General features: G+C 43.8%; 1 protein-coding gene across 1 annotated transcript in view; it reads right to left on the bottom strand.

Annotated features, from left to right (window-relative positions):
• The window catches only part of LOC129818348 (collagen alpha-1(XI) chain-like), a 114,627-nt gene that overhangs the window by 15,490 nt on the left and 77,484 nt on the right, over nucleotides 1-21,653 (bottom strand). Inside the window, exons 7-21 of the mRNA XM_055874155.1 lie at nucleotides 18,991-19,704; nucleotides 16,227-16,271; nucleotides 15,770-15,889; nucleotides 13,607-13,645; nucleotides 13,308-13,361; nucleotides 12,988-13,041; nucleotides 8,232-8,339; nucleotides 7,969-8,022; nucleotides 2,493-2,546; nucleotides 2,134-2,178; nucleotides 1,836-1,889; nucleotides 1,664-1,708; nucleotides 1,174-1,227; nucleotides 1,007-1,051; nucleotides 805-858 (exon numbers count right to left, since the gene is read on the bottom strand). Of these exons, the coding sequence (XP_055730130.1) occupies nucleotides 805-858; nucleotides 1,007-1,051; nucleotides 1,174-1,227; nucleotides 1,664-1,708; nucleotides 1,836-1,889; nucleotides 2,134-2,178; nucleotides 2,493-2,546; nucleotides 7,969-8,022; nucleotides 8,232-8,339; nucleotides 12,988-13,041; nucleotides 13,308-13,361; nucleotides 13,607-13,645; nucleotides 15,770-15,889; nucleotides 16,227-16,271; nucleotides 18,991-19,704 (1,539 nt within the window). The remainder of the gene's footprint in view (nucleotides 1-804; nucleotides 859-1,006; nucleotides 1,052-1,173; nucleotides 1,228-1,663; nucleotides 1,709-1,835; nucleotides 1,890-2,133; nucleotides 2,179-2,492; nucleotides 2,547-7,968; nucleotides 8,023-8,231; nucleotides 8,340-12,987; nucleotides 13,042-13,307; nucleotides 13,362-13,606; nucleotides 13,646-15,769; nucleotides 15,890-16,226; nucleotides 16,272-18,990; nucleotides 19,705-21,653) is intronic.

The raw sequence follows: 21,653 nt of genomic DNA, 5'->3' as shown, positions 1-21,653 counted from the left end.
AGACACCCCCCAAAACAGGAGTGATTCTGCAGGTGGTGACCACAGACCACTTCTCAGTTCCTATGCTTCCTGGCTGATGTTTTGGTCACTTTTGAATGCTGGCGGTGTTCTCACTCTAGTGGTAGCATGAGACGGAGTCTACAACCCACACAAGTGGCTCAGGTAGTGCAGTTCATCCAGGATGGCATATCAATGCGAACTGTGGCAAAAAGGTTTGCTGTGTCTGTCAGCGTAGTGTCCAGAGCATGCAGGCGCTACCAGGAGACAGGCCAGTACATCAGGAGACGTGGAGGAGGCCGTAGGAGGGCAACAACCCAGCAGCAGGACCGCTACCTCCGCCTTAGTGCAAGGAGGTGCACTGCCAGAGCCCTGCAAAATGACCTCCAGCAGGCCACAAACACCGCCAGCATTCAAAAGTGACCAAAACATCAGCCAGGAAGCATAGGAACTGAGAAGTGGTCTGTGGTCACCACCTGCAGAATCACTCCTGTTTTGGGGGGTGTCTTGCTAATTGCCTATAATTTCCACCTTTTGTCTATTCCATTTGCACAACAGCATGTGAAATTTATTGTCAATCAGTGTTGCTTCCTAAGTGGACAGTTTGATTTCACAGAAGTGTGATTGACTTGGAGTTACATTGTGTTGTTTAAGTGTTCCCTTTATTTTTTTGAGCAGTGTATTATTATGGTGAGAAATCCCTCTGAAAAAGGTATGTTTCCAAATACATTAGTCAATCATCTGGTCTCAAGTTAGGGATCTGGTCCCAAGGTACAGAACATTACTCTGCAGCTGAGTGAGACTGACCTGGATTCCCCTGAGTCCTGGAGGCCCACTCTCGCCATTTAAACCCTGGGGTCCCTGGTGAAATAAACAGAAAACAGGTCATTTTAAAACATGTGTATAGTATGCGTGTAATATTTCCCGTATAGTGTTACGAGCATAGAGTTCTGTTAAATGTGACCCAACTTTAGGCAAGAAAACACAACAAGCAAACGTCTCCTCTTACCTGGGGGCCTCTGGGGCCGATGACTCCAGCAGGCCCCAACTCTCCCTAGAAGGTAAATGCAGGCTACCTTTGGTGAAGGCTGACATATTCAGAAAGAGCTACCAGTAAAGTAGTTAAATAAAAAAATGGGAAGACCCTCATCTCCTGGGGTCAAAATGTCCCCTCACCTGTGAGCCGTTAACTCCCTGAGCGCCAACACGGCCTGTGAAACCAGTGGCTCCCTACGCAAAACAAGAATATACACACTGAGTGATATGATATGGTATGAGTGACATAGCATTAGGAATTGGGGCCCATTATGATATTGTGCTGTACTGTATGTTGGAATACATACATGTAGTTCAGGGAAAAAAAGTGATATCTAGAACCTTAAATGGTTATTCGGCTGTCCCCACAGGAGAACCTTTTGAAGAACACTTTTTGGTTCCAGGTAGAACGAACCCTTTTGGTTCCAGGTAAAAATAACCCTTTTGGTTCCAGACAGAACCCTTTTGGGTTCCATGTAACACCCTTTCCACAGAGGGTTCTACATAGACCCCAAAAGGGTTCTACCTAGAACCAAAAAGGGTTCTCCTATGGGGACAGCCAAAGAATCCTTTTGGTACCCTTTTTTCTAAGAGTGTATGGAAGGGACAGACTTCTTTGCTGTCTACTCACCACTGTCCCAGGAGGCCCTGGAGTCCCATCAACCCCAGCCTCCCCCTGGAGAGTCACAAACACATGTTAGTGACACACTCAATTACCGATGAATAACACCCTAAAGTATTCAGAAATGTTTGAATCTGTAAATCTGACACAAGGTGTAGTTTTGTTACTGTGGGTCACTCACATCAGGTCCAGGGTTTCCCTCGGAGCCTGTGGCCCCTCTGACTCCCTGAGGCCCCTGAAGAAAATACAGACACAGGGTTAGACCTTTTACAAAGTATGTCAAAGGGGTGAAAATTAGGGTGCAAACCAAAAAAGGCAGCTTGAAAGAAAAGAGACCGTGTGCGCATCTTAAATGGCACCCTATTCCCTATTTAGTGCACTACTTTTGACCAGGGCCCATAAGGTTCTGGTAAAAAAAAAGTGCACTATAAAGGGAATACGGGTGCTATTTGGGCACATACAGCGAGAGAAACACTTACTGGTGGACCAACATAACCGGGACGGCCTGGTAAACCAATAGAGCTCTACAGGACACACAAAGTTCCGATGTTAAGCTCTCAATAGAGAGGGCTATCCACACAAAAGCCTTCAGTAAAATGCATACATGAACATTACAGGAATATGAGTAAAGACAATCAAAAAACATTTGATGTAAACTGATGTGAACTGTACAAGCAGGGCATTCAGCTCTCATAGTACTTACTCTTTCCACTAAGGGGCAGCATATTCCAAATAATAATCTAGACCAGTGAAGACTGGGGACTGGGGATGACTTTAATTCAGTGTGACTAATTCAGTAATAAAGGAACAATAGTCAGCAATCATACTTGAGTCTTACCTTCTCGCCCGGTTCTCCAATATGTCCTCTTTGGCCCTTGGCTCCAATAAGGCCCTATAAGGCATTATAAAATACGTTATAAAGCATTATACATACAGTGCATTTGGAAAGTATTCAGACCCCTTGACTTTTTCCACATTTTGTTACATTACAGCCTTATTCTAAAATTAATTAAATGTGTTTTTTCATCATCAATCTACACTTAATACCCCATCATGACAAAGCAAAAATAGCTGTTTAGAAAATGTTGCGCATTTATTAAAAATAAAAAACTGAGATATCACATTTACATAAGTATTCAGACCCTTTACTCAGTACTTTGTGGAAGCACCTTTGGCAGCGATTATACTGCCTCGAGTCTTCTGGGAATGACACTACAAGCTAGAGGTCGACCGATTAATCGGAATGGATAATTAATTAGGGCCGATTTCAAGTTTTCATAACAATCCATAATTTGCATTTTTGGACACATGGCCGATTACATTGCACTCCACGAGGAGCCTGCGTGTGTTATGCGAGTGCAGCAAGGAGCCAAGGTAAGGTGCTAGCTAGCATTAAACGTATCTTATAAAAAACAAATCAATCTTAACATAATCACTAGTTAACTACACATGGTTGATGATATTACTAGTTTATCTAGCTTGACCTGCTTTGTATATAATCGGTGCAACGACAGTGCCTGTTAATTTGTCATTCGCCAAACGGGTGATTTAACAAGCGCATTCGCAAAAAAGCACTGTCGTTGCACCAATGTGTACCTAACCATAAACATCAACGCCTTTCTTAAAATCAATACACAAGTATATATTTTTAAACCTGCATATTTAGTTAATATTGCCTGCTTACATGAATTTCTTTTAACTAGGGAAATTGTGTCACTTCTCTTGCGTTCTGTGCAACAGAGTCAGGGTATATGCAGCAGTTTGGGCCGCCTGGCTCGTTGTGAACTGTGGAGACTATTTCTTCCTAACAAAGACAGCCAACTTCGCCAAACGGGGATGATTTAACAAAAGCTCATTTGCGAAAAAAGCATAATCGTTGCACGAATGTACCTAACCAAAAACATCAATGCCTTTGTTAACATCAATACACAGAAGTACATATTTTTAAACCTGCATATTTACTTAAAAGAAATTCATGTTAGCAGGTAATATTAAACTAGGGAAATTGTGTCACTTCTCTTGCGTTCATTGCACGCAGAGTCAGGGTATATGCAACAGTTTGGGCCGCCTGGCTCGTTGCGAACAAATTTGCCAGACTTTTACGTAATTATGACATAACATTGAAGGTTGTGCAATGTAACAGGAATATGTATATTTATGGATGCCACCCGTTAGATAAAACACGGAACGGTTCCGTATTTCACTGAAAGAATAACGTTTTATTTTCGAAATTATAGTTTCCGGATTTGACCATATTAATGACCTAAGGCTCGTATTTCTGTGTGTTATTATTATTATTATGTTAGAATTAAGTCTATGATTTGATACTTAATAGAGCAGTCTTACTGAGCGGTGGTAGGCAGCAGCAGGCTCGTAAGCATTCATTCAAACAGCACTTTCGTGTGTTTGCCAGCAGCTCTTCGCAATGCTTCAAGCATTGCGCTGTTTATGACTTCAAGCCTATCAACTCCCAAGATTAGGCTGGTGTAACCGATGTGAAATGACTAGCTAGTTACTGGGGTGCGCGCTAATAGCGATTAAAACGTCACTCGCTCTGAGACTTGGAGTAGTTGTTCCCTTTGCTCTGCAAGGGCCGCGGCTTTGGTGGAGCGATGGGTAACGATGCTTCGAGGGTGGCTGTTGTCGATGTGTTCCTGGTTCGAGCCCAGGTAGGGGCGAGGAGAGGGACGGAAGCTATACTGTTACACTGGCAATACTAAAGTGCTTATAAGAACATCCAATAGTCAAAGGTATACGAAATACAAATGGTATAGAGAGAAATAGTCCTATAATAACCTCAACCGAAAACTTCTTACCTGGGAATATCGAAGACTCATGTTAAAAGGAACCACCAGCTTTCATATGTTCATGTTCTGAGCAAGGAACTTGAACATTAGCTTTTTTACATGGCACATATTGCACTTTTACTTTCTTCAACACTTTGTTTTTGCATTATTTAAACCAAAATGAATTTGAGGCTAAATTGATTTGATTGATATATTATATTAAGTTAAAATAAAAGTGTTCATTCAGTATTGTTGTAATTGTCATTATTACAAATGAATAAATACATGTAAAAAAAAAAACGGCCGATTAATATCGTCTGTTTTTGGTCCTCCAATAATCGGTATCGGTGTTGAAAAATCATAATCGGTCGACTTCTACTACAAGCTGGGCACACCTATATTTGGGGAGTTTCTCCCATTCTTCTCTGCAATTCCTCTCAAGCTCTGTCAGGTTGGATGGGGAGCGTTGCTGCACAGCTGTTTTCAGGTCTCTCCAGAGATGTTCGATCGGGTTCAAGTCCGGGCTCTGGATGGGCAACTCAAGAACATTCAGAGACCTGTCCCGAAGCCACTCCTGTGTTGATTTGGCTGTATACTTTGGGTTGTTGTCCTGTTGGAAGGTGAAACTTCGCCCCAGTCTGAGGTCCAGAGCGCTCTGGAGCAGGTTTTCATCAAGGATCTCTCTGTTCTTTGCTCTGTTCATCTGTGCCTCGATCCTGACTAGTCTCCCAATCCCTGCCGCTGAAAAATATCCCCACAGCATGGTGCTGCCACCACCATGCTTCACCATAGGCATGGTCTTAGGTTTCCTCCAGACGTGACGCTTGGCATTCAGTTCAATCATGGTTTCATCGGACCAGCGAATCTTGTTTCTCATGGTCTGAGAGTCTTTAGGTGCCTTTTGGCAAACTCCAAGCGGGCTGTCATGTGCCTTTTACTGAAGAATGGCTTCTGTCTGGCCACTCTACCATAAAGGCCTGATTGGTGGAGTGTTGCAGAGATGGTTGTCCTTCTGGAAGGTTCTCCCATCTCCACAGAGGAGCTCTGTCAGAGTTACCATTGGGTTCTTGGTCCCCGCCCTGGCCAAGACCCTTCTCCCCCGATTGCTCAGTTTGGCCGGTCGGCCAGTTCTAGGAAGAGTCTTGGTGGTTCCAAACTTCTTCCATTTAAGAATGTTGGAGGCCACTGGGTTCTTTGCTCTGACTGTGTTCTTTGCTCTGACATGCACTGTCAACTGTGGGACCATATATAGACAGTTGTGTGCCTTTCCAGGAGCTGCAAAATCTGGACCCCTACAAATCAGCCAGGCTAGACAATCTGGACCCTCTTTTCTAAAATGATCCGCCGAAATTGTTGCAATCCCTATTACTAGCCTGTTCAACCTCTCTTCCATATCGTCTGAGATCCCCAAAGATTGGAAAGCTGCCGCGGTCATCCCCCTCTTCAACGGGGGAGACACTCTAGACCCAAACTGCTACAGACCTATATCTATCCTACCCAGCCTTTCTAAGGTCTTCGAAAGCAAAGTTAACACACAGATCACAGACCATTTCGAATCCCACCACACCTTCTCAGCCATGCAATCTGGTTTCCGAGCTGGCCATAGGTGCACCTCAGCCACGCTCAAGGTCCTATATGATATCATAACCGTCATCGATAAGAGACAATACTGTGCAGCTGTATTCATAGACCTGGCCAAGGCTATCGGATCTGTCAATCACCACATTCTTATTGGCAGACTCAGCAGCCTTGGTTTCTCAAATGACTGCCTCGCCAACTACTTCTCAGATAGAGTTTAGTGTTTCAAATCGGAGGGCCTGTTGTCTGGACCTCTGGCAGTCACTATGGGGGTGCCACAGGGTTCAATCTTCAGGCCGACTCTTTTCTCTGTATACATCAACATCCATGATGTTGCTGCTGATGATTCTCTGATCCAACTCTACGCAGACGACACCATTCTGTATACTTCTGGCCCTTCTTTGGACATTGTGTACACCAACCTCCAGACGAGCTTCAATTCCATACAACTCTCCTTCCGTGGTCTCCAACTACTTTACAAGTAAAACTAAATGCATGCTCTTCAACCGATTGCTTCCCACACCTGCCCGCCCGTCCAGCATCACTACTCTGGACGGTTCTGATTTAGAATATGTGGATAACTATAAATACCTAGGTGTCTGGTTAGACTGTAAACTCTCCTTCCAGACTCACATTAAGCATCTCCAATCCAATATTAAATCTAGAATCGGCGTCCTATTTCGCAACAAAGCCTCCTTCACTCATGCTGCCAAACATACCCTCGTACAACTGACCATCCTACCGATCCTCGACTTCGGCGATGTCATTTACAAAATAGCCTTAAACACTCTACTCAGCAAATTGGATGCAGTCTATCACAGTGCCATCCGTTTTGTCACCAAAGCCCCATATACTACCCACCACTGCGACCTGTATGCTCTCGTTGGCTGGCCCTCGCTTCATATTCGTAGCCAAACCCACTGGTTCCAGGTCATCTATAAGTCTTTGCTAGGTAAAGCCCCACCTTTTCTCAGCTCACTGGTCACCATAGCAGCACCCACCCGTAGCACGCGCTCCAGCAGGTATATTTCACTGGTCACCCCCAAAGCCAATTCGTCCTTCGGCCGCCTTTCCTTCCAGTTCTCTGCTGCCAATGACTGGAACGAACTGAAAAAAAATCACTGAAGCTGGAGACTCATATCTCCCTCACTAGCTTTAAGCACCAGCTGTCAGAGCAGCTCAGAGATCACTGTACCTGCACATAGCCCATCTGTAAATAGCCCATCCAACTACCTCATCCCCATACGGTTATTTATTTTATTTATTTGGCTCCTTTGTACCCCAGTATCTCTACTTGCACACTCACCTTCTGCACATCTATCACTCCAGTGTTTAATTGCTATATTGTAATTATTACGCCACTATGGCCTATTTATTGCCTTACCTCCCTTATCCTACCTCATTTGCACACACTGTATATAAACTTTTTCTATTGTATTATTGACTGTATGTTTGTTTATTTCATGTGTAACTCTGTTGTTGTTTGTGTCGCACTGCTTTGCTTTATCTTGGCCAGGTCGCAGAAGTAAATGAGAACTTGTTCTCAACTAGCCTACCTGGTTAAATAAAGGTGATTTTTTTATTTAAAAAAAAGCCCTATCAATTGAATTTACCACAGGTGGATTCCAATCAAATTGTAGAAACATATCAAGGATGATCAATGGAAACCGGATGCACCTGGGTCTGAACACTTATGTAAATAAAGTATTTCTGTTTGTTTTTTTATTTTGTATAAATTTGCAAACATTTCTGAAAACCTGATTTCGTTGTCATTATGGGGTATTGTGTGTAGATTTCTGAGGAATTGTTTGTACTTAATCCATTTAATAAAAAGGCTGAAATACTTTACTTCATAGAAAGTACAAATGACATATGCTCTTCATTGGTACACTCATTAGACCAATATTTCAGAATTCATCAGGGCACTGTTTCACTATCCAACCCCCTCACCTCGTCCCCTTTTTCTCCTTTGGAACCGCCTTCTCCCCTATACCCGAAGGGTCCCTAAGCAAAATGAGACAGCAATCATTGATATAATCAGAGATAAAACAACTGAAATAGCACCCTATTCCCTATATAGTGCACTTCTTAGGAAATACTTACTGATCAAAAGTAGTACACTAAATATAGGGAATGGCTAGAATGGTTGTTTCTGAGAATAGATGGGTTCATAATAAGAAGGTTATCAATGTAATCACCAAGTGGTGCCTCACCTGTCGCCCAGGGTCACCCGGCATCCCAGGCTGACCGTCCAGCCCATTCTCTCCATATTTCCCATGGAGCCCTGGTCTGCCCGCCACGCCCTTTGGGCCCGGCTCACCCTGCAATACAACAGACACCATCACCCAATCAGAGACTGTGGATCTGTGACAGACACACCATCACCCAATCAAAGGCTGTGGATCCATGAAAGAGACACTATCACCCAATCAGAGTCTATGGACCTGTGACAGGGACACCATTACCCGAGCCGAGGCTGTGTAAACCTGTGACACAGTGAGGACACATCATAACACACTTGGGCTACATCCCAAATGGCACCCTATTCCTATATATAGGGCTCTGGTGAAAAGTGGTGCAATATACAGTACCAGTCAAAGGTTTGGGCACACCGACTCATTCAAGGGTTTTTCTTTATTTTTACTATTTTCTACATTGTGGAATAATAGCGAAGATATCAAAACTATGAAATAACACATATGGAATCAGGTAGTAAGCAAAAAAGTTAAACAAATCAAAATAGATTTTAGATTCTTCAAATAGCCACCCTTTGCCTTGATGACAGCTTTGCACAATCTTGGCATTCTCTCAACCAGCTTCATGAGGAATGCTTATCCAACAGTCGTGAAGGAGTTCCCACATATGCTGAGCACTTGTTGGCTGCTTTTCCTCCACTCTGCGGTCCAACTCATCCCAAACCATCTCAATCGGGTTGCGGTCAGGTGATTGTGGAGGCCAGGTCACCTGATGCAGCACTCCATCACTCTCCTTCTTGGTCAAATAGCCCTTACACAGCCTGGAGGGATGTTTTGGGTTCATTGTCCTTTTAAAAAACAAATGATAGTCCCACTAAGTGCAAACCAGATGGGATGACGTATCGCTATGGTAGCCATGCTGGTTAAGTGTGCCTTGAATTCTAATTAAATCACAGACAGTGTTACCAGCAAAGCACCCCCTCACCATCACACCTCATCCTCCATGCTTCACGGTGGGAACCACACATGTGGAGATCATCCGTTCACCTACTCTGCGTCTCACAAATACACATGGGTTGTAACCAAAAATCTCAAATTTGGACTCATCAGACCAAAGGACAGATTTCCACCGGTCTAATGTCCATTGCTCTTGATTCTTGGCCCAAGCAAGTCTCTTATTATTATTGGTGTCCTTTAGTAGTGGTTTCTTTGCAGAAATTTGACCATGAAGGCCTGATTCACGCAGTCTTCTCTGAACAGTTGATGTTGATGTGTCTGTTACTTGAACTCTGTGAAGCATTTATTTGGGCTGCAATCTGAGGTGCAGTTAACTCTAATGAACTTATCCTCTGCAGCAGAGGTAACTCTGGGTTTTCCTTTCCTGCGGCGGTCCTCATGAGAGCCAGTTTCATCATAGCGCTTGATGGTTTTTGTGACTGCACTTGAAGACACTTTCAATGTTCTTGACATTTCTGGATTTACCATCAAGTCTTAAAGTAATGATGGACTGTCATTTCTCTTTGCTTATTTGAGCTGTTCTTGCCATAATATGGACATGGCCTTTTACCAAATAGGGCTATCTTCTGTATACCACCCCTACCTTGTCACAACACAACTGATTGGCTCAAATGCATTAAGGAAAGAAATTCCACAAATTAACAAGGCACACCTGTTAACTGAAATGCATGAAACCTCATGAAGCTGGTTTGAGAGAATGCCAAGAGTGTGCCAAGAGTGTGCAAAGCTGTCATCGAGGCAAAGGGTGGCTATATAAAATATATTATGATTTGATTAACACTTTTTTGGTTACTACATGATTCAATATGTGTTATTTCATAGTTTTGATGTCTTCACTATTATTCTACTATGTAGAAAATACAAAAAATAAAGAAAAATCCTGGAATGAGTAGGTGTGTCCAAACTTTTGACTAGTACTGTACATGAAAGCTATTTAAGGCACCATTCCTGCCCAATGGCATTATTTGTTTATCCTTATGTTAGACCCCCTTGTCATCAATAACTTGCACTGCAGACAGCTGGAGAACATGTACAAATCAGATAGCTTAAACACCTGTTAGCTCTTGGCAGTGTGGACAGTGTGGACTGTTATATTTCTGGTTCTGAACAGTGATTGATATTTTATGTGTGTGTGTGCGTGCGTGCGTGCATATGTGTGTGTGGACAGTGATTAATATTGTACATGCAGAAGCTCGCCAGACTGATAAATGAGTTCTCAGGTGCACATATTAGGGATGCATTATATATCGGTGAACATATCGGAATCGGACGATATTAGCTAAAAATGCCTACATCGGTATCGGCCGATGTCTAGTTTAACGCTGATGTTAAAAAACGATGTCAAAGGTACTGGGCATACCTATATAACGTAGGTACATGACGTAATAACGCCATGTAAAATTTTGCGCTACACGTGCAGCACAGCATTCCTAATCTAACCCACACAATGTCTGCTGTGTGGATCGAGCAGTCAAGTCGAGCAGTCATTTGAAAGAGTAAGAACATTTCAGCAAGACAACTCAAAGGGGAAATCCATTAAAGCCAAGATAATGGAATTCAATCAACCGTTCTCTGTCATGGATGATGTTGGCTTTCGCCGACTGGTCGAGCACCGGTACACAGTAATAGCGTCATTGCTATTAGCTTCACAATATACATACTATGGAACGCCGTTCGGGTTTTTGCGTGTCAAAAAAGATACAGTAGCACTGTCAAAGCTGTACAAAAAAGTTTGCAAATAAGCAAACACCAACCACGAACGATGTGTTAACAATACCGCGTTGGTAATAAAGCATCATTTGTTCAACCGCAACTTCTGGGGTAGCTAGATTTAGCTTGGTACCTAGCTAGCACCAATACAACCAGCCTGAAAACAATGACCAGTAGAAACTGTAGTCATTTCATTATTCTTATTAATGATTTAGGAATCCTTGTGAGTAAGTATTAGCTATGTTTCCATTTGATGATCACCTATTGAAATTGAATTTCAGTTCATGAAAATAAATAGCTAGCCAGCTACTTAACCCTGTTGCCCAAAGCTAACGTTATAAGCAGCCAGCTAGCTTCATCTGGCTAGTGGGACTCGACCGGTCCGGGTTATGTGTTGTGAAGCTAGGCACACTAAGGCACAATAGTGGAATTTGCAGTTTGCCTGCAAAATAAAAGTATGTCATTGACAGTGATACAAATTAATACAAATAGTAGAATTATGCCATACTTTTATTTTGAAGGTTAACCGCAAAATCCACTATTGTGGCTAGCTTCACATGGTTGGGTCCGACAACCATTAATCAAATAAGAACTGTCTTATAAATTAGGGTTATTTTAGATGATGACACCTAGCTATATAGTTAGCTAGCTAACTATAGCTACTGAAACAGATTATGTCGTGTTATTTGACACGTCAAATAGTGTTATTTAACGTGTATCTTTTTTGACACACAAAGACCCATACGGCTTTCCCCATAGAAATCCTGGTTGAGAATGAAACGACTGAACAAATGAACAACAAAACCGCACAGCAAGTAAGTGAAAGAAATAGGTTTTGATTATGTTTTACTGGTAATGGGGACATACGTAAATGCCAACAAAACAACTTTCTGGTCAGTGTGGTGTGTGTGTGTGTAACCTATATTTAACTAGGCAAGTCAGTTAAGAACAAATTCATATTTACAATAACGGCCCGGACGACGCTGGGCCAATTGTGCGCCGCCCTATGGGACTCCCAATCACGGCCGGATGTGATACAGCCTGGATTCGAACCAGGGACTGTAGTGACACCTCTTGCACTGAGTGCCTTAGACCACTGCGTCCATGTGTGTGTGTGCTAACTATTTAAAAGGCTGCTAAAATGTTAAATATTGGTTATCAGTATCTGGGGTTTTTGTCAAGGAAAATATTGAAAAAATATTGAAAAATATTGAATATCGGTATTGGCCAAATCTGTGTACACGCACGCACGCACGCACGCACGCACGCACGCACGCACGCACATAATACAGCCATTCTCCACGCCACGTGTGTGCCACACAGCCCAGACATCGTAGCTTTCGTATTGGGGAGGGAGAGGAAGTGTTTACAACTGTACCCAAAACCTCAGCAGTCTATGATGTGGGCCGTCTTGTTAGACTCGTAGCGTCAGTGCTCAGTTCAGCTGAGGTCTCTGACTGGCTAAGACACAACATAGCAACATAGTTGTTCTGTTGCCACAAAGCCACAGCTTGGAAATCAGGCTCCAAGCCTTGTGCTAATGTGTTTGTGTGGTTGTGAGGGATGTGGGAAGAGCCTGAGATGCTAATACCTTTAGCTTTACAAAGTGCCAACCGCTAAACAGATTCTCCCACGCTTTCTTTAAGTACATGTTTAGTACAGTCAAATCCTCATAGCATTATGGCATCTATTAATTCAGCTGCAAAACAACTTGAGCCATTTTGATTTGACCAATTTCCCAGGGACAACAATGGGGTCATTGGGTGTTATTGTATAACAGTAATGCGCCTAAACCCAGAATGGATGTCATCAGTACTCAAAAATATGTTATTTTTGATTTGAGAAAGACCCTCACATTCTATGATCCTAATGATCACCTTTAATGACACCGTTTCCATCCAGAGGATTTTCATCACGTCATCTTGGATTGAAATAGAGTGTGCAGGCCTTTGTTATTTTTACAGTATGTACACTTTATTAGTACAGCCCCTATGCTTTTAAGGATGTGCGTATGACAACAAACATTGCTCCTGTCATCAGTACTTACCATTTCTCCAATTATTCCTGGAGGCCCTTGTTGGCCAGGATCCCCTGTTGGCCCCTGGGTGGGATAAGAAAGAGAGAAAGAAAGAGAGAGGGGGGGGGGGGGGGGGCAAGACAGACAGGCAGAGACAGAAGAATATGTAACTCACAATAGGTCAAACAGTATGAATCAACACTTTTGCTGAGTGTTGATTCATTGATCAGGCATTCATCTCAACTGCATCATGATATTTAAACCAGTATTCCTGGTGTACTACCCAGATGATGAGACTCTCTACCAAACCTAAAGTAGGACCAAATATGCAGGGAAGGGGTTTCGCTCACCTGTGGGCCTGTCTTTCCCATCTCCCCAGCTGGTCCTGGGGGTCCCTGCTCCCTCTGCAAGAACACAGAGAAGGAAACAGTGTCAGGAAGAACCAAAACACACCCTGCTGTATTTTATGACCCATAAACTCTATAAGACCCTTAATTTGTCCCAAATGGCACCCTATTCCTGTTATAGTGCAACATTTCTACCAAGACCCATAGGGGTCTGGTCAAAAGTATTGCACTATATAGGGAACATGGTGCCATTTGGGATGCATTCCCAGTCTAGTCCTAGTCAGTGGGTGTCCATTACTTACAGGCCAGCCAGCATAGAGCAAATGGTAGAAAGAGGTTTGCTGGAAGAAACATGGAGACATTACAAATTATTTAAAGTTTCACGCGTCAGGAATCAAAACGATAAGAAAATGTAATGTATATAGATTCCATCAACCATAATTCATAGCAGTGGCATCTTAATGGGACATTTCACTCATAAATAAAAGTGTCAGCTGATTTCGGACCTGGTTTTCTTGGTTTTATTCTGTGCCTTATTCTCTCAAGAAAAAGCACTGGGGCTAAAATCAAAGCTAGTTTTATCATCCCTACTCATTTGAACTAGATAGCAGTATCTGATCGCTGTCTGACCACATGGCTCAGTTCAAAGCCCAGAGTAACAAATTGCCTTATATTCTTACACAGCACCTTTATTCAATAATGGCCATGCAGTTTTCTGTCACGCTGATAGTCATGCTGTACTATACAGCCTGCAGCTGCGGTCAGTCTCAGACTCAGAGCAGGCAGGGGGATTAAACTGATGAGGGATAGATGGAGCATCGGCTCACACGCACCAGCAGTGGGGGTCAAAGAATGTACAGCTAGCCTGGGAAAACCTCTGGGCAATACCTGGGAATTTCAAGGAAAGTTACCAGATTTTTGCAACCCTGCACAGGCAGTCTATAGAGTCATAGCCTAATACTGTATGTCCTTGTGGAGTTGAGGTAAAGCATCTGCATGCTTCCCATCCGAAACAGTTTGTGTATATATTTTTAGGATTGATTTTCTTACTTGAGAAATACTGCACCAAACATATTAGTTGGATATAAAAGTTTGCGACTAAGACCTCCTCAGCAAAACCGTGAAAATTAATTACAGATTTCTTGAGTTTTATCTAAGATTAATTTTGACTACATTGAGGCTACGTCATCTCAAAAGGGACAAACAGTACTACTGCCGCTTTTTTCTAGTTTTTCAGCGAAGGTCTTATAAAGGAGTATGCAAGGCACAGACGTTCACTTCACCTAGCCGCGTTCTGCTAGGAGCAAACTGAACCTAGTATGCAGACGCCTTTAGGTGACAGTTGGGGCAAAGTTGGGTTATTGCTGGAGGTGGGATTTGGGGGTGGAGTTGACATGTGACAGGTTTGAGTTGGGGGTTGGAATGAGGCTGATTTTTAAGTGAGATGGGGTGAGTTATTATTAGTATTTACTAGGGATCACCATTAGCTGTTGCCAAGGCAGCAGCTACTCTTCCTGGGGTCCAAACACATTATGGCACTTACATCTCAGAAAACCCCCAAAATAAAACAGTACAACATATAACATTATTACACCACTACATATCTACAATACAATGCACGTGTGTGTAGAGTGTGTGTGTGCGTACGCGTGTGTGTGCCTGTGTGTGTGTCTCTTCACAGTTCACATTGTTCCATACGGTGTAGTTGTATCTGTTTTTTAAATCTGATTTTACTGCTTGTGTCAGTTACCTGATGTGGAATAGAGTTCCATGTAACCATGGCTCTATGTAGTACTGTGTGCCTCCCATAGTCTGTTCTGGACTTGGGGACTGTGAAGAGACCTCTTGTGGCATGTCTTGTGGGGTATGCATGGGTGTCTGAGCTGTGTGCTAGTAGTTTGAACAGACAGCTCGTGCATTCAACACGTCAATACCTCTCACAAAGACAAGTAGTGATGCAGTCAATCTCTCCTTTACTTTAAGGAGAGATTGACATGCATGTTATTGATGTTAGCTCTCCATGTGCATTTAAGGGCCAGCTGAGCTACTCTGTTCTGGGCCAACTGTAATTAGCTTATATCCCTCTTTGTGGCACTTGACCATATGGCTGGGCAGTAATCCAGGTGTGACAAAACTAGTGCCTGTAGGACTTGTTTTGTTAATAGTGATGTCAAGGAAGCAGAGCATTGTTTTATTATGGACAGACCTTTCCCCATCTTAGCTACTGTTGCAACTATTTGTTTTGACCATGACAGTTTACAATCCAGGGTTACACCAAGCAGTTTAGTCTCCTCAACGTGCTCAATTTCCACATGATTCATTGCAAGATTTGGTTGAGGTTTAGGGTTCAGTGAATGGTTTGTCGCAAATACAATGATTTTAGTTTTAGAAATATTTAGTACTAGGTAAAGTGTGAGCGTGAGGTTGGAGTAGGATTTGGGATGGAATGGGGGTTGTCAACTCACCCGAAAAGCAGCCCACTCCTCAATAGTGTTCTTCCACAGGTAGAAGGACGGCAGACCAGGTGGGCCGGGGGGGCCTGGATCCCCCTGTCGCCCTGCACGCCCCTCAGGCCCCAGCTGGCCCTGTGAGAAACATCATAGGTACTAGTTATCTACACCTAGAATGAGTAAGCTGAAGTCATACAGTCAGTCATAATGGACTGTGAGAGATTTTACAGGAGGACTTGGAGTCAAAGAGAGGCTGAAAAGCTAGGGGTTTATTGCTGTAAACACATGACTTATTATATCAACTTCAGTCGTAAAACAATTAGTTACTCATGCTCTGATCCTAACACAGTTCCATCATTTACTAAGACAAAGTTAAGGTGCATTCAAATGCGAGGTCAAGCAGACTAACCCAAAGGCCATTGTCATAAATTTAAGCCACCTCAAGCCATTCCAAAATGTCAGCTCCTCTTACCCTGTCACCTTTAAACCCACGTAAGCCAGCGTGACCGGGAAAGCCCTGGAGAAAGTAAACGAGAAAAGAAAGAGTGAGACATTAATTCAAGTTAATTCAGAGATGTAGTGGAGTGCAGAGGACTTCTTAACTTCTCATATACAGAGATGTAGCGCCTGTATCATACAATCAAACGTGAAGTAACCAATGCCCTTGTAAGCTCAAGCACAACAAAAAACAACAACACATTGATTAACAGACTAAACCTAAAATCCAAATGAGTGTTGACAAAGAGCCCATGAGGCATCATATGCATCTACAGCTTAATATCGTACTGTTCTAAACATTAACTGGGTTACAACATCTACCCTGTCCACTATTAACAGACTGACAGGCAGCCAGAAGAGAGCAGCTGACCCCTGTAAAGCTTTCCTTCACCAGGGTTTCCACCGCGGCCCGCTGCCTAGGAAAGTCAAAAGACTTCCTCCCCACCGTTTAGCTCCAACCGTTTAGCTCCAAAAGTGCAGTAGTATCTAACAATTCACAACAATACACATCTAACAGTAAAATAATGGAATTACAAAATATATAAATATTAGGATGAGCAATGTCGGAGTGGCATTGACTAAAATATAGTAAAATAGAATACAGTATATACATATGAAATGAGTAAAGCAGTATGTAAACATTATTATTGTCTAGTGTTCCATTATTAAAGTGACCAGTGTTCCATTATTAAAGTGACAAGTGATTCAATGTCTATGTATATAAGGCAGCAGGTTCTGGTCTTTTTAGTCAGCTATCATACACTGAGCGTACAAAACATCCCCCTCTCTCTCCCTCCCTCTCTCTCTCTCTCCCTCCCTCTACCGCACCTGCTGTCTCGATCTCTGAATGATCGGCTATGAAAAGCCAACTGACATTTACTCCTGAGGTGCTGATCTGTTGCACCCTCTACAACCACTGTGATTATTATTTGACCGTTCTGGTCATCTACGAACGTTTGAACATCTTGAAGAACGATCTGGCCTTAATGGCCATGTACTCTTATAATCTCCACCTGGCACAGCCAGAAGAGGACTGGCCACCCCTCAGAGCCTGGTTCCTCTATAGGTTTCTTCCGAGGTTCCTACCTTTTGAGGGAGTTTTTTTTCCTAGCCACTGTGCTTCTACATCTGCATTGCTTGCTGTTTGGGGTTTTAGTCCGGGTTTCTATATGAGCATTTTGTGACATCTGCTGATGTAAAAAGGTCTTCATAAATACATTTGACTGATTGATTAATTAAGAACACCTTCCTAATGTTGAGTTGCACCTCTTTTTGCCCTCAGAACAGCCTCAATTCGTCGGGACATAGATAGACTCAAGGTGTCGAAAGCGTTCCACAGGAATGCTGGCCCATGTTGACTCCAATGCTTCCCACAGTTGTGTCAAGTTGGCTGGATGTCCTTTGGGTGGTGGACCATTCTTGAATCACACGGGAAACTGTTGAGCGTGATAACCCAGCAGTATTGCAGTTCTTGACACGCTCAAACTGGTGCGCCTGGCACCTACTACCATACCCCGTTCAAAAAAAAGACAAATATTTTGTCTTGCCCATTCACCCTCTGAATGGCACACATACACAATCCATGTTTCAATTTTATCAAGGCTTAAAAATAATTATTTAACCTGTCTCCTCCCCTTCATCTACACTGATTGAAGCAGATTTAACAAGGGACATCAATAAGGGATCATAGCTTTCACCTGGATTCATCTGATCAGTCTATGTCATGGAAAGAGAAGGTGTTCCTAATGTTTAGTCCACTCAGTGTATTTGTCACGTCAAATATCACAGAAGATTTACATGCAACGAGGACAATAAAATTCCTCAAATGCCGTCCATGTCATTTGAGGGAGCTATAGCCAGACCAGCCTCACCTAACAGTCACAAACAACACACGCAAGCATGCAGAAACACACACCCTCCACAGGCCTGACATACAACCCTGTCGCCAGGACATCTAGACCATAAGACCATAGCCTTGCTTTACATGAGAGGGGGGCTTAATTATTGCAGCCTTCTCCACTACAGAGCCATTTACTCCTGGCCAGCAGGACATCTATCATGTTCGATACAGCCGGGATAAATCCCAGTAATGGTGCCGAGTGATCCCAGGCTTTTATAGCAGCAAGAGAGCCAGGCTGAGGCTCCAGGACCAAAATGGGCCAGATGTTGCTCCATCTGGGTCTGGTTCTGGCAGCCCTAAGGGCTTCACGCCCCCTCCACCAATCAAAGAGGCTTGTTGATATGCTTTCCGCGACTAATGCAGTGATGAAGGCATTGACACTTGTGGTGCCATTTGGAGCTGTGGAGTAGCTAATGTAAGGAGAGGAACATGAAACACATCAGGGTTAACTCATGTTTTAACAAGATCAAGGCTGTTGATTATATTCAGATTGATGCAGAACCTAAAGGCCAAACACAGAATATATTTTATAATTTCATAATGCTCCACGCATTATTTTATGATTTGAAGGACTTTGTTACTTGTATTGAAAAGAGCTATACAAATAAAGTTATTAATATTCTAATCATTATTATTATTATTGTTAGGTTTGTTTTCTTGTTTACATAACAAACGTGTTCAGCAAGACAACGATCTCTGCTCTAACATAAAAACTACTAATGAACTGTCCCAAGCAGTAAGCATCACCCTCCATAAACATGAACATTAAAAGTTACACAACGTGACACATGAGCACTGGCACAGCGAAAAAGTCGAGGAAGATGTTGAAGACACTTACCTCCTTTCCTGGGGGCCCCATTCGGCCTGGGGGCCCTCTCTGGAGCCTATACATCTGGCCATCAGAGCCCAGAACCAGATCCCCTTCCCTGTGTACGATGGTCACTGTGCGTGGGTGTTCTGGTCCTCGTTCCACTGTGATAGCCCGGTCAGGGTCTGGGTCAGGCTGGGTGGGGATGTGTGTGGTGGGTCTCCTCTCCTCAGTTACAGCCTCCACAGGGGACGCAGAGGGCTCTGAGGTGGGGGTGAAGGCAGTCTGAGAAGGGGTCTGAGGCCACTCCACCTCCTCTCTCAGCAGGTTAGAGTCTGGGTGCTCCTGGTCCAGGGGGGTCTCTATCTGAGTCTTAACGACATGGGGAAACTCCACTGAGGGCTTCTTCGGTGAAGACCCAGGGTCCAAATCAATAATGATGTCATCCAAGGGTTTTGAGGGAAACAGGCCGACGCCCCTCCCTCCAGAGTCTTTCGTCTTCTTGTCCGTGGTGATGTTTTCCTCCAAGAGTTTGGAGGAGGGCTCAGGCTTGCCCTCGTGGCTGCCTTTGGGGCCCTGCCTGCTGGGTTTCCACTGAGGGTTGAGGTGTCCCCCCTGGAGGTTTGGATTAGCCAGGTCTGTGTCCTCGTCCACCACAAAGACGTCCCCTCGTCCCACCGAGCCTTTCTGGCGGGGACCCCATGTCCCGTCCCCACGCCGACTCCCACTCTGCCCAAACACATCCTATGGAGACACAACACAAATACAATTAATGTATTGTGGTGCTGAATATCAGTATATGAGATCATAGGTTAGATGACATATTTATCAGAGATGTTTATTTCTTATTGTGTATGCATAACTTGTGGAAAGCTGTGGAAAGAATGACTTAGAAAAAAACTATTTTAAAATACAATACACATCATTGACTTATGTATCAATCATGCATCCCTAGCCTCAGAGCATGCGCAGACCAGCTGGCTGGTGTGTTTTTCGGACATATTCAATCTCTCCCTATCCCAGTCTGCTGTCCCCGCATGCTTCAAGATGGCCAACATTGTTCCTGTTCCCAAGAAGGCAAAGGTAACTGAACTAAATGACTATCGCCCCGCAGCACTCACGTCTGTCATCATGAAGTGCTTTGAGAGACTAGTGAAGAAGGTGTATAGTTTTAAGTTCCTCGGCATACACATCCCAGACAAACTGAAATGGTCCACCCACACAGACAGTATAGTGAAGAAGGCGCAAAGCGCATCTTCAACCTCAGGTGGCTGAAGAAATTTGGCATGTCACCGAAAACCCTCACAAACTTTTACAATGCACAATTGAGAGCATCCTGTCGTGCTGTATCATCGCCTGGTACAGCAACTGCACCGCCCTCAACCGCAGGGCTCTCCAGAGGGTGGTGCGGTCTGCACAACGCATCACCGGGGGCAAACTACCTGCCCTCCAGGACACCTACAGCACCCGTTCACCCCGCTACCATCCAGAAGGCGAGGTCAGTACAGGTACATCAAAGCTGGGACCGAGAGACTGAAAAATAGCTTCTATCTCAAGGCCATCAGACTGTTAAATAGTCATCACTAACATAGAGAGGCTGCTGCCTACATACAGACTTGAAATCATTGGCCACTTTAATAATGTTTACAAGGGCCTCCCGGGTGGCGCAGTGGTCTAGGGCACTGCATCGCAGTGCTAACTGCGCCACCAGAGTCTCTGGGTTCGCGCCCAGGCTCTGTCGCAGCCGGCCGCGACCGGGAGGTCCGTGGGGCGACGCGCAATTGGCATAGCGTCGTCCGGGGTAGGGAGGGTTTGGCCGGTAGGGATATCCTTGTCTCATCGCGCTCCAGCGACTCCTGTGGCGGGCCGGGCGCAGTGCGCGCTAGCCAAGGGGGCCAGGTACACGGTGTTTCCTCCGACACATTGGTGCGGCTGGCTTCCGGGTTGGAGGCGCGCTGTGTTAAGAAGCAGTACGGCTGGTTGGGTTGTGCTTCGGAGGACGCATGGCTTTCGACCTTCGTCTCTCCCGAGCCCGTACGGGAGTTGTAGCGATGAGACAAGGTAGTAATTACTAGCGATTGGATACCACGAAAATTGGGGAGAAAATGGGATAAAAAAATAAATAAAAATAAATAAAAAATAAAATAATAATAATAATGTTTACATATTTTGCATTACTCATCTCATACTGGCCAGAAACAAAGACCTTTCTTCTGAAACTTGTCAGTCTATTCTTCTGAGAAATGAAGGCTATTCCATGCGAGAACTTGCCAAGAAACTGAAGATCTCGTACAACGCTGTGTACTACTCCCTTCACAGAACAGCACATACTGGCTCTAACCAGAAAAGAAAGAGGATTGGGAGGCCCCGGTGCACAACTGAACAAGAGGAGCCAAATACATTTAAACTCAGCTTTTCACAATTCCTGACATTTAATCCTAGTAAAAAGTCCCTGTCTAAGGACAGTTAGGATCACCACTTTACTTTAAGAATGTGAAATGTCAGAATAATAGTAGAGAGAATGATATATTTCAGCTTTTATTTATTTCATCACATTCCCAGTGGGTCAGAAGTTTACATACACTCAATTAGTATTTAATAGCATTGCCTTTAAATTGTTTAACTTGGGTCAAAAGTTTTGGGTAGCCTTCCACAAGCTTCCCACAATAAGTTGAGTGAATTTTGGCCCATTC

This window comes from Salvelinus fontinalis, chromosome 21, assembly GCF_029448725.1.
Source record: "Salvelinus fontinalis isolate EN_2023a chromosome 21, ASM2944872v1, whole genome shotgun sequence".
In the NCBI taxonomy this organism is placed as follows: Eukaryota; Metazoa; Chordata; class Actinopteri; order Salmoniformes; family Salmonidae; genus Salvelinus; species Salvelinus fontinalis.
The sequence above is the reverse complement of the archived record's forward strand: the minus strand, read 5'-3'. Positions and strand labels throughout refer to the sequence as shown.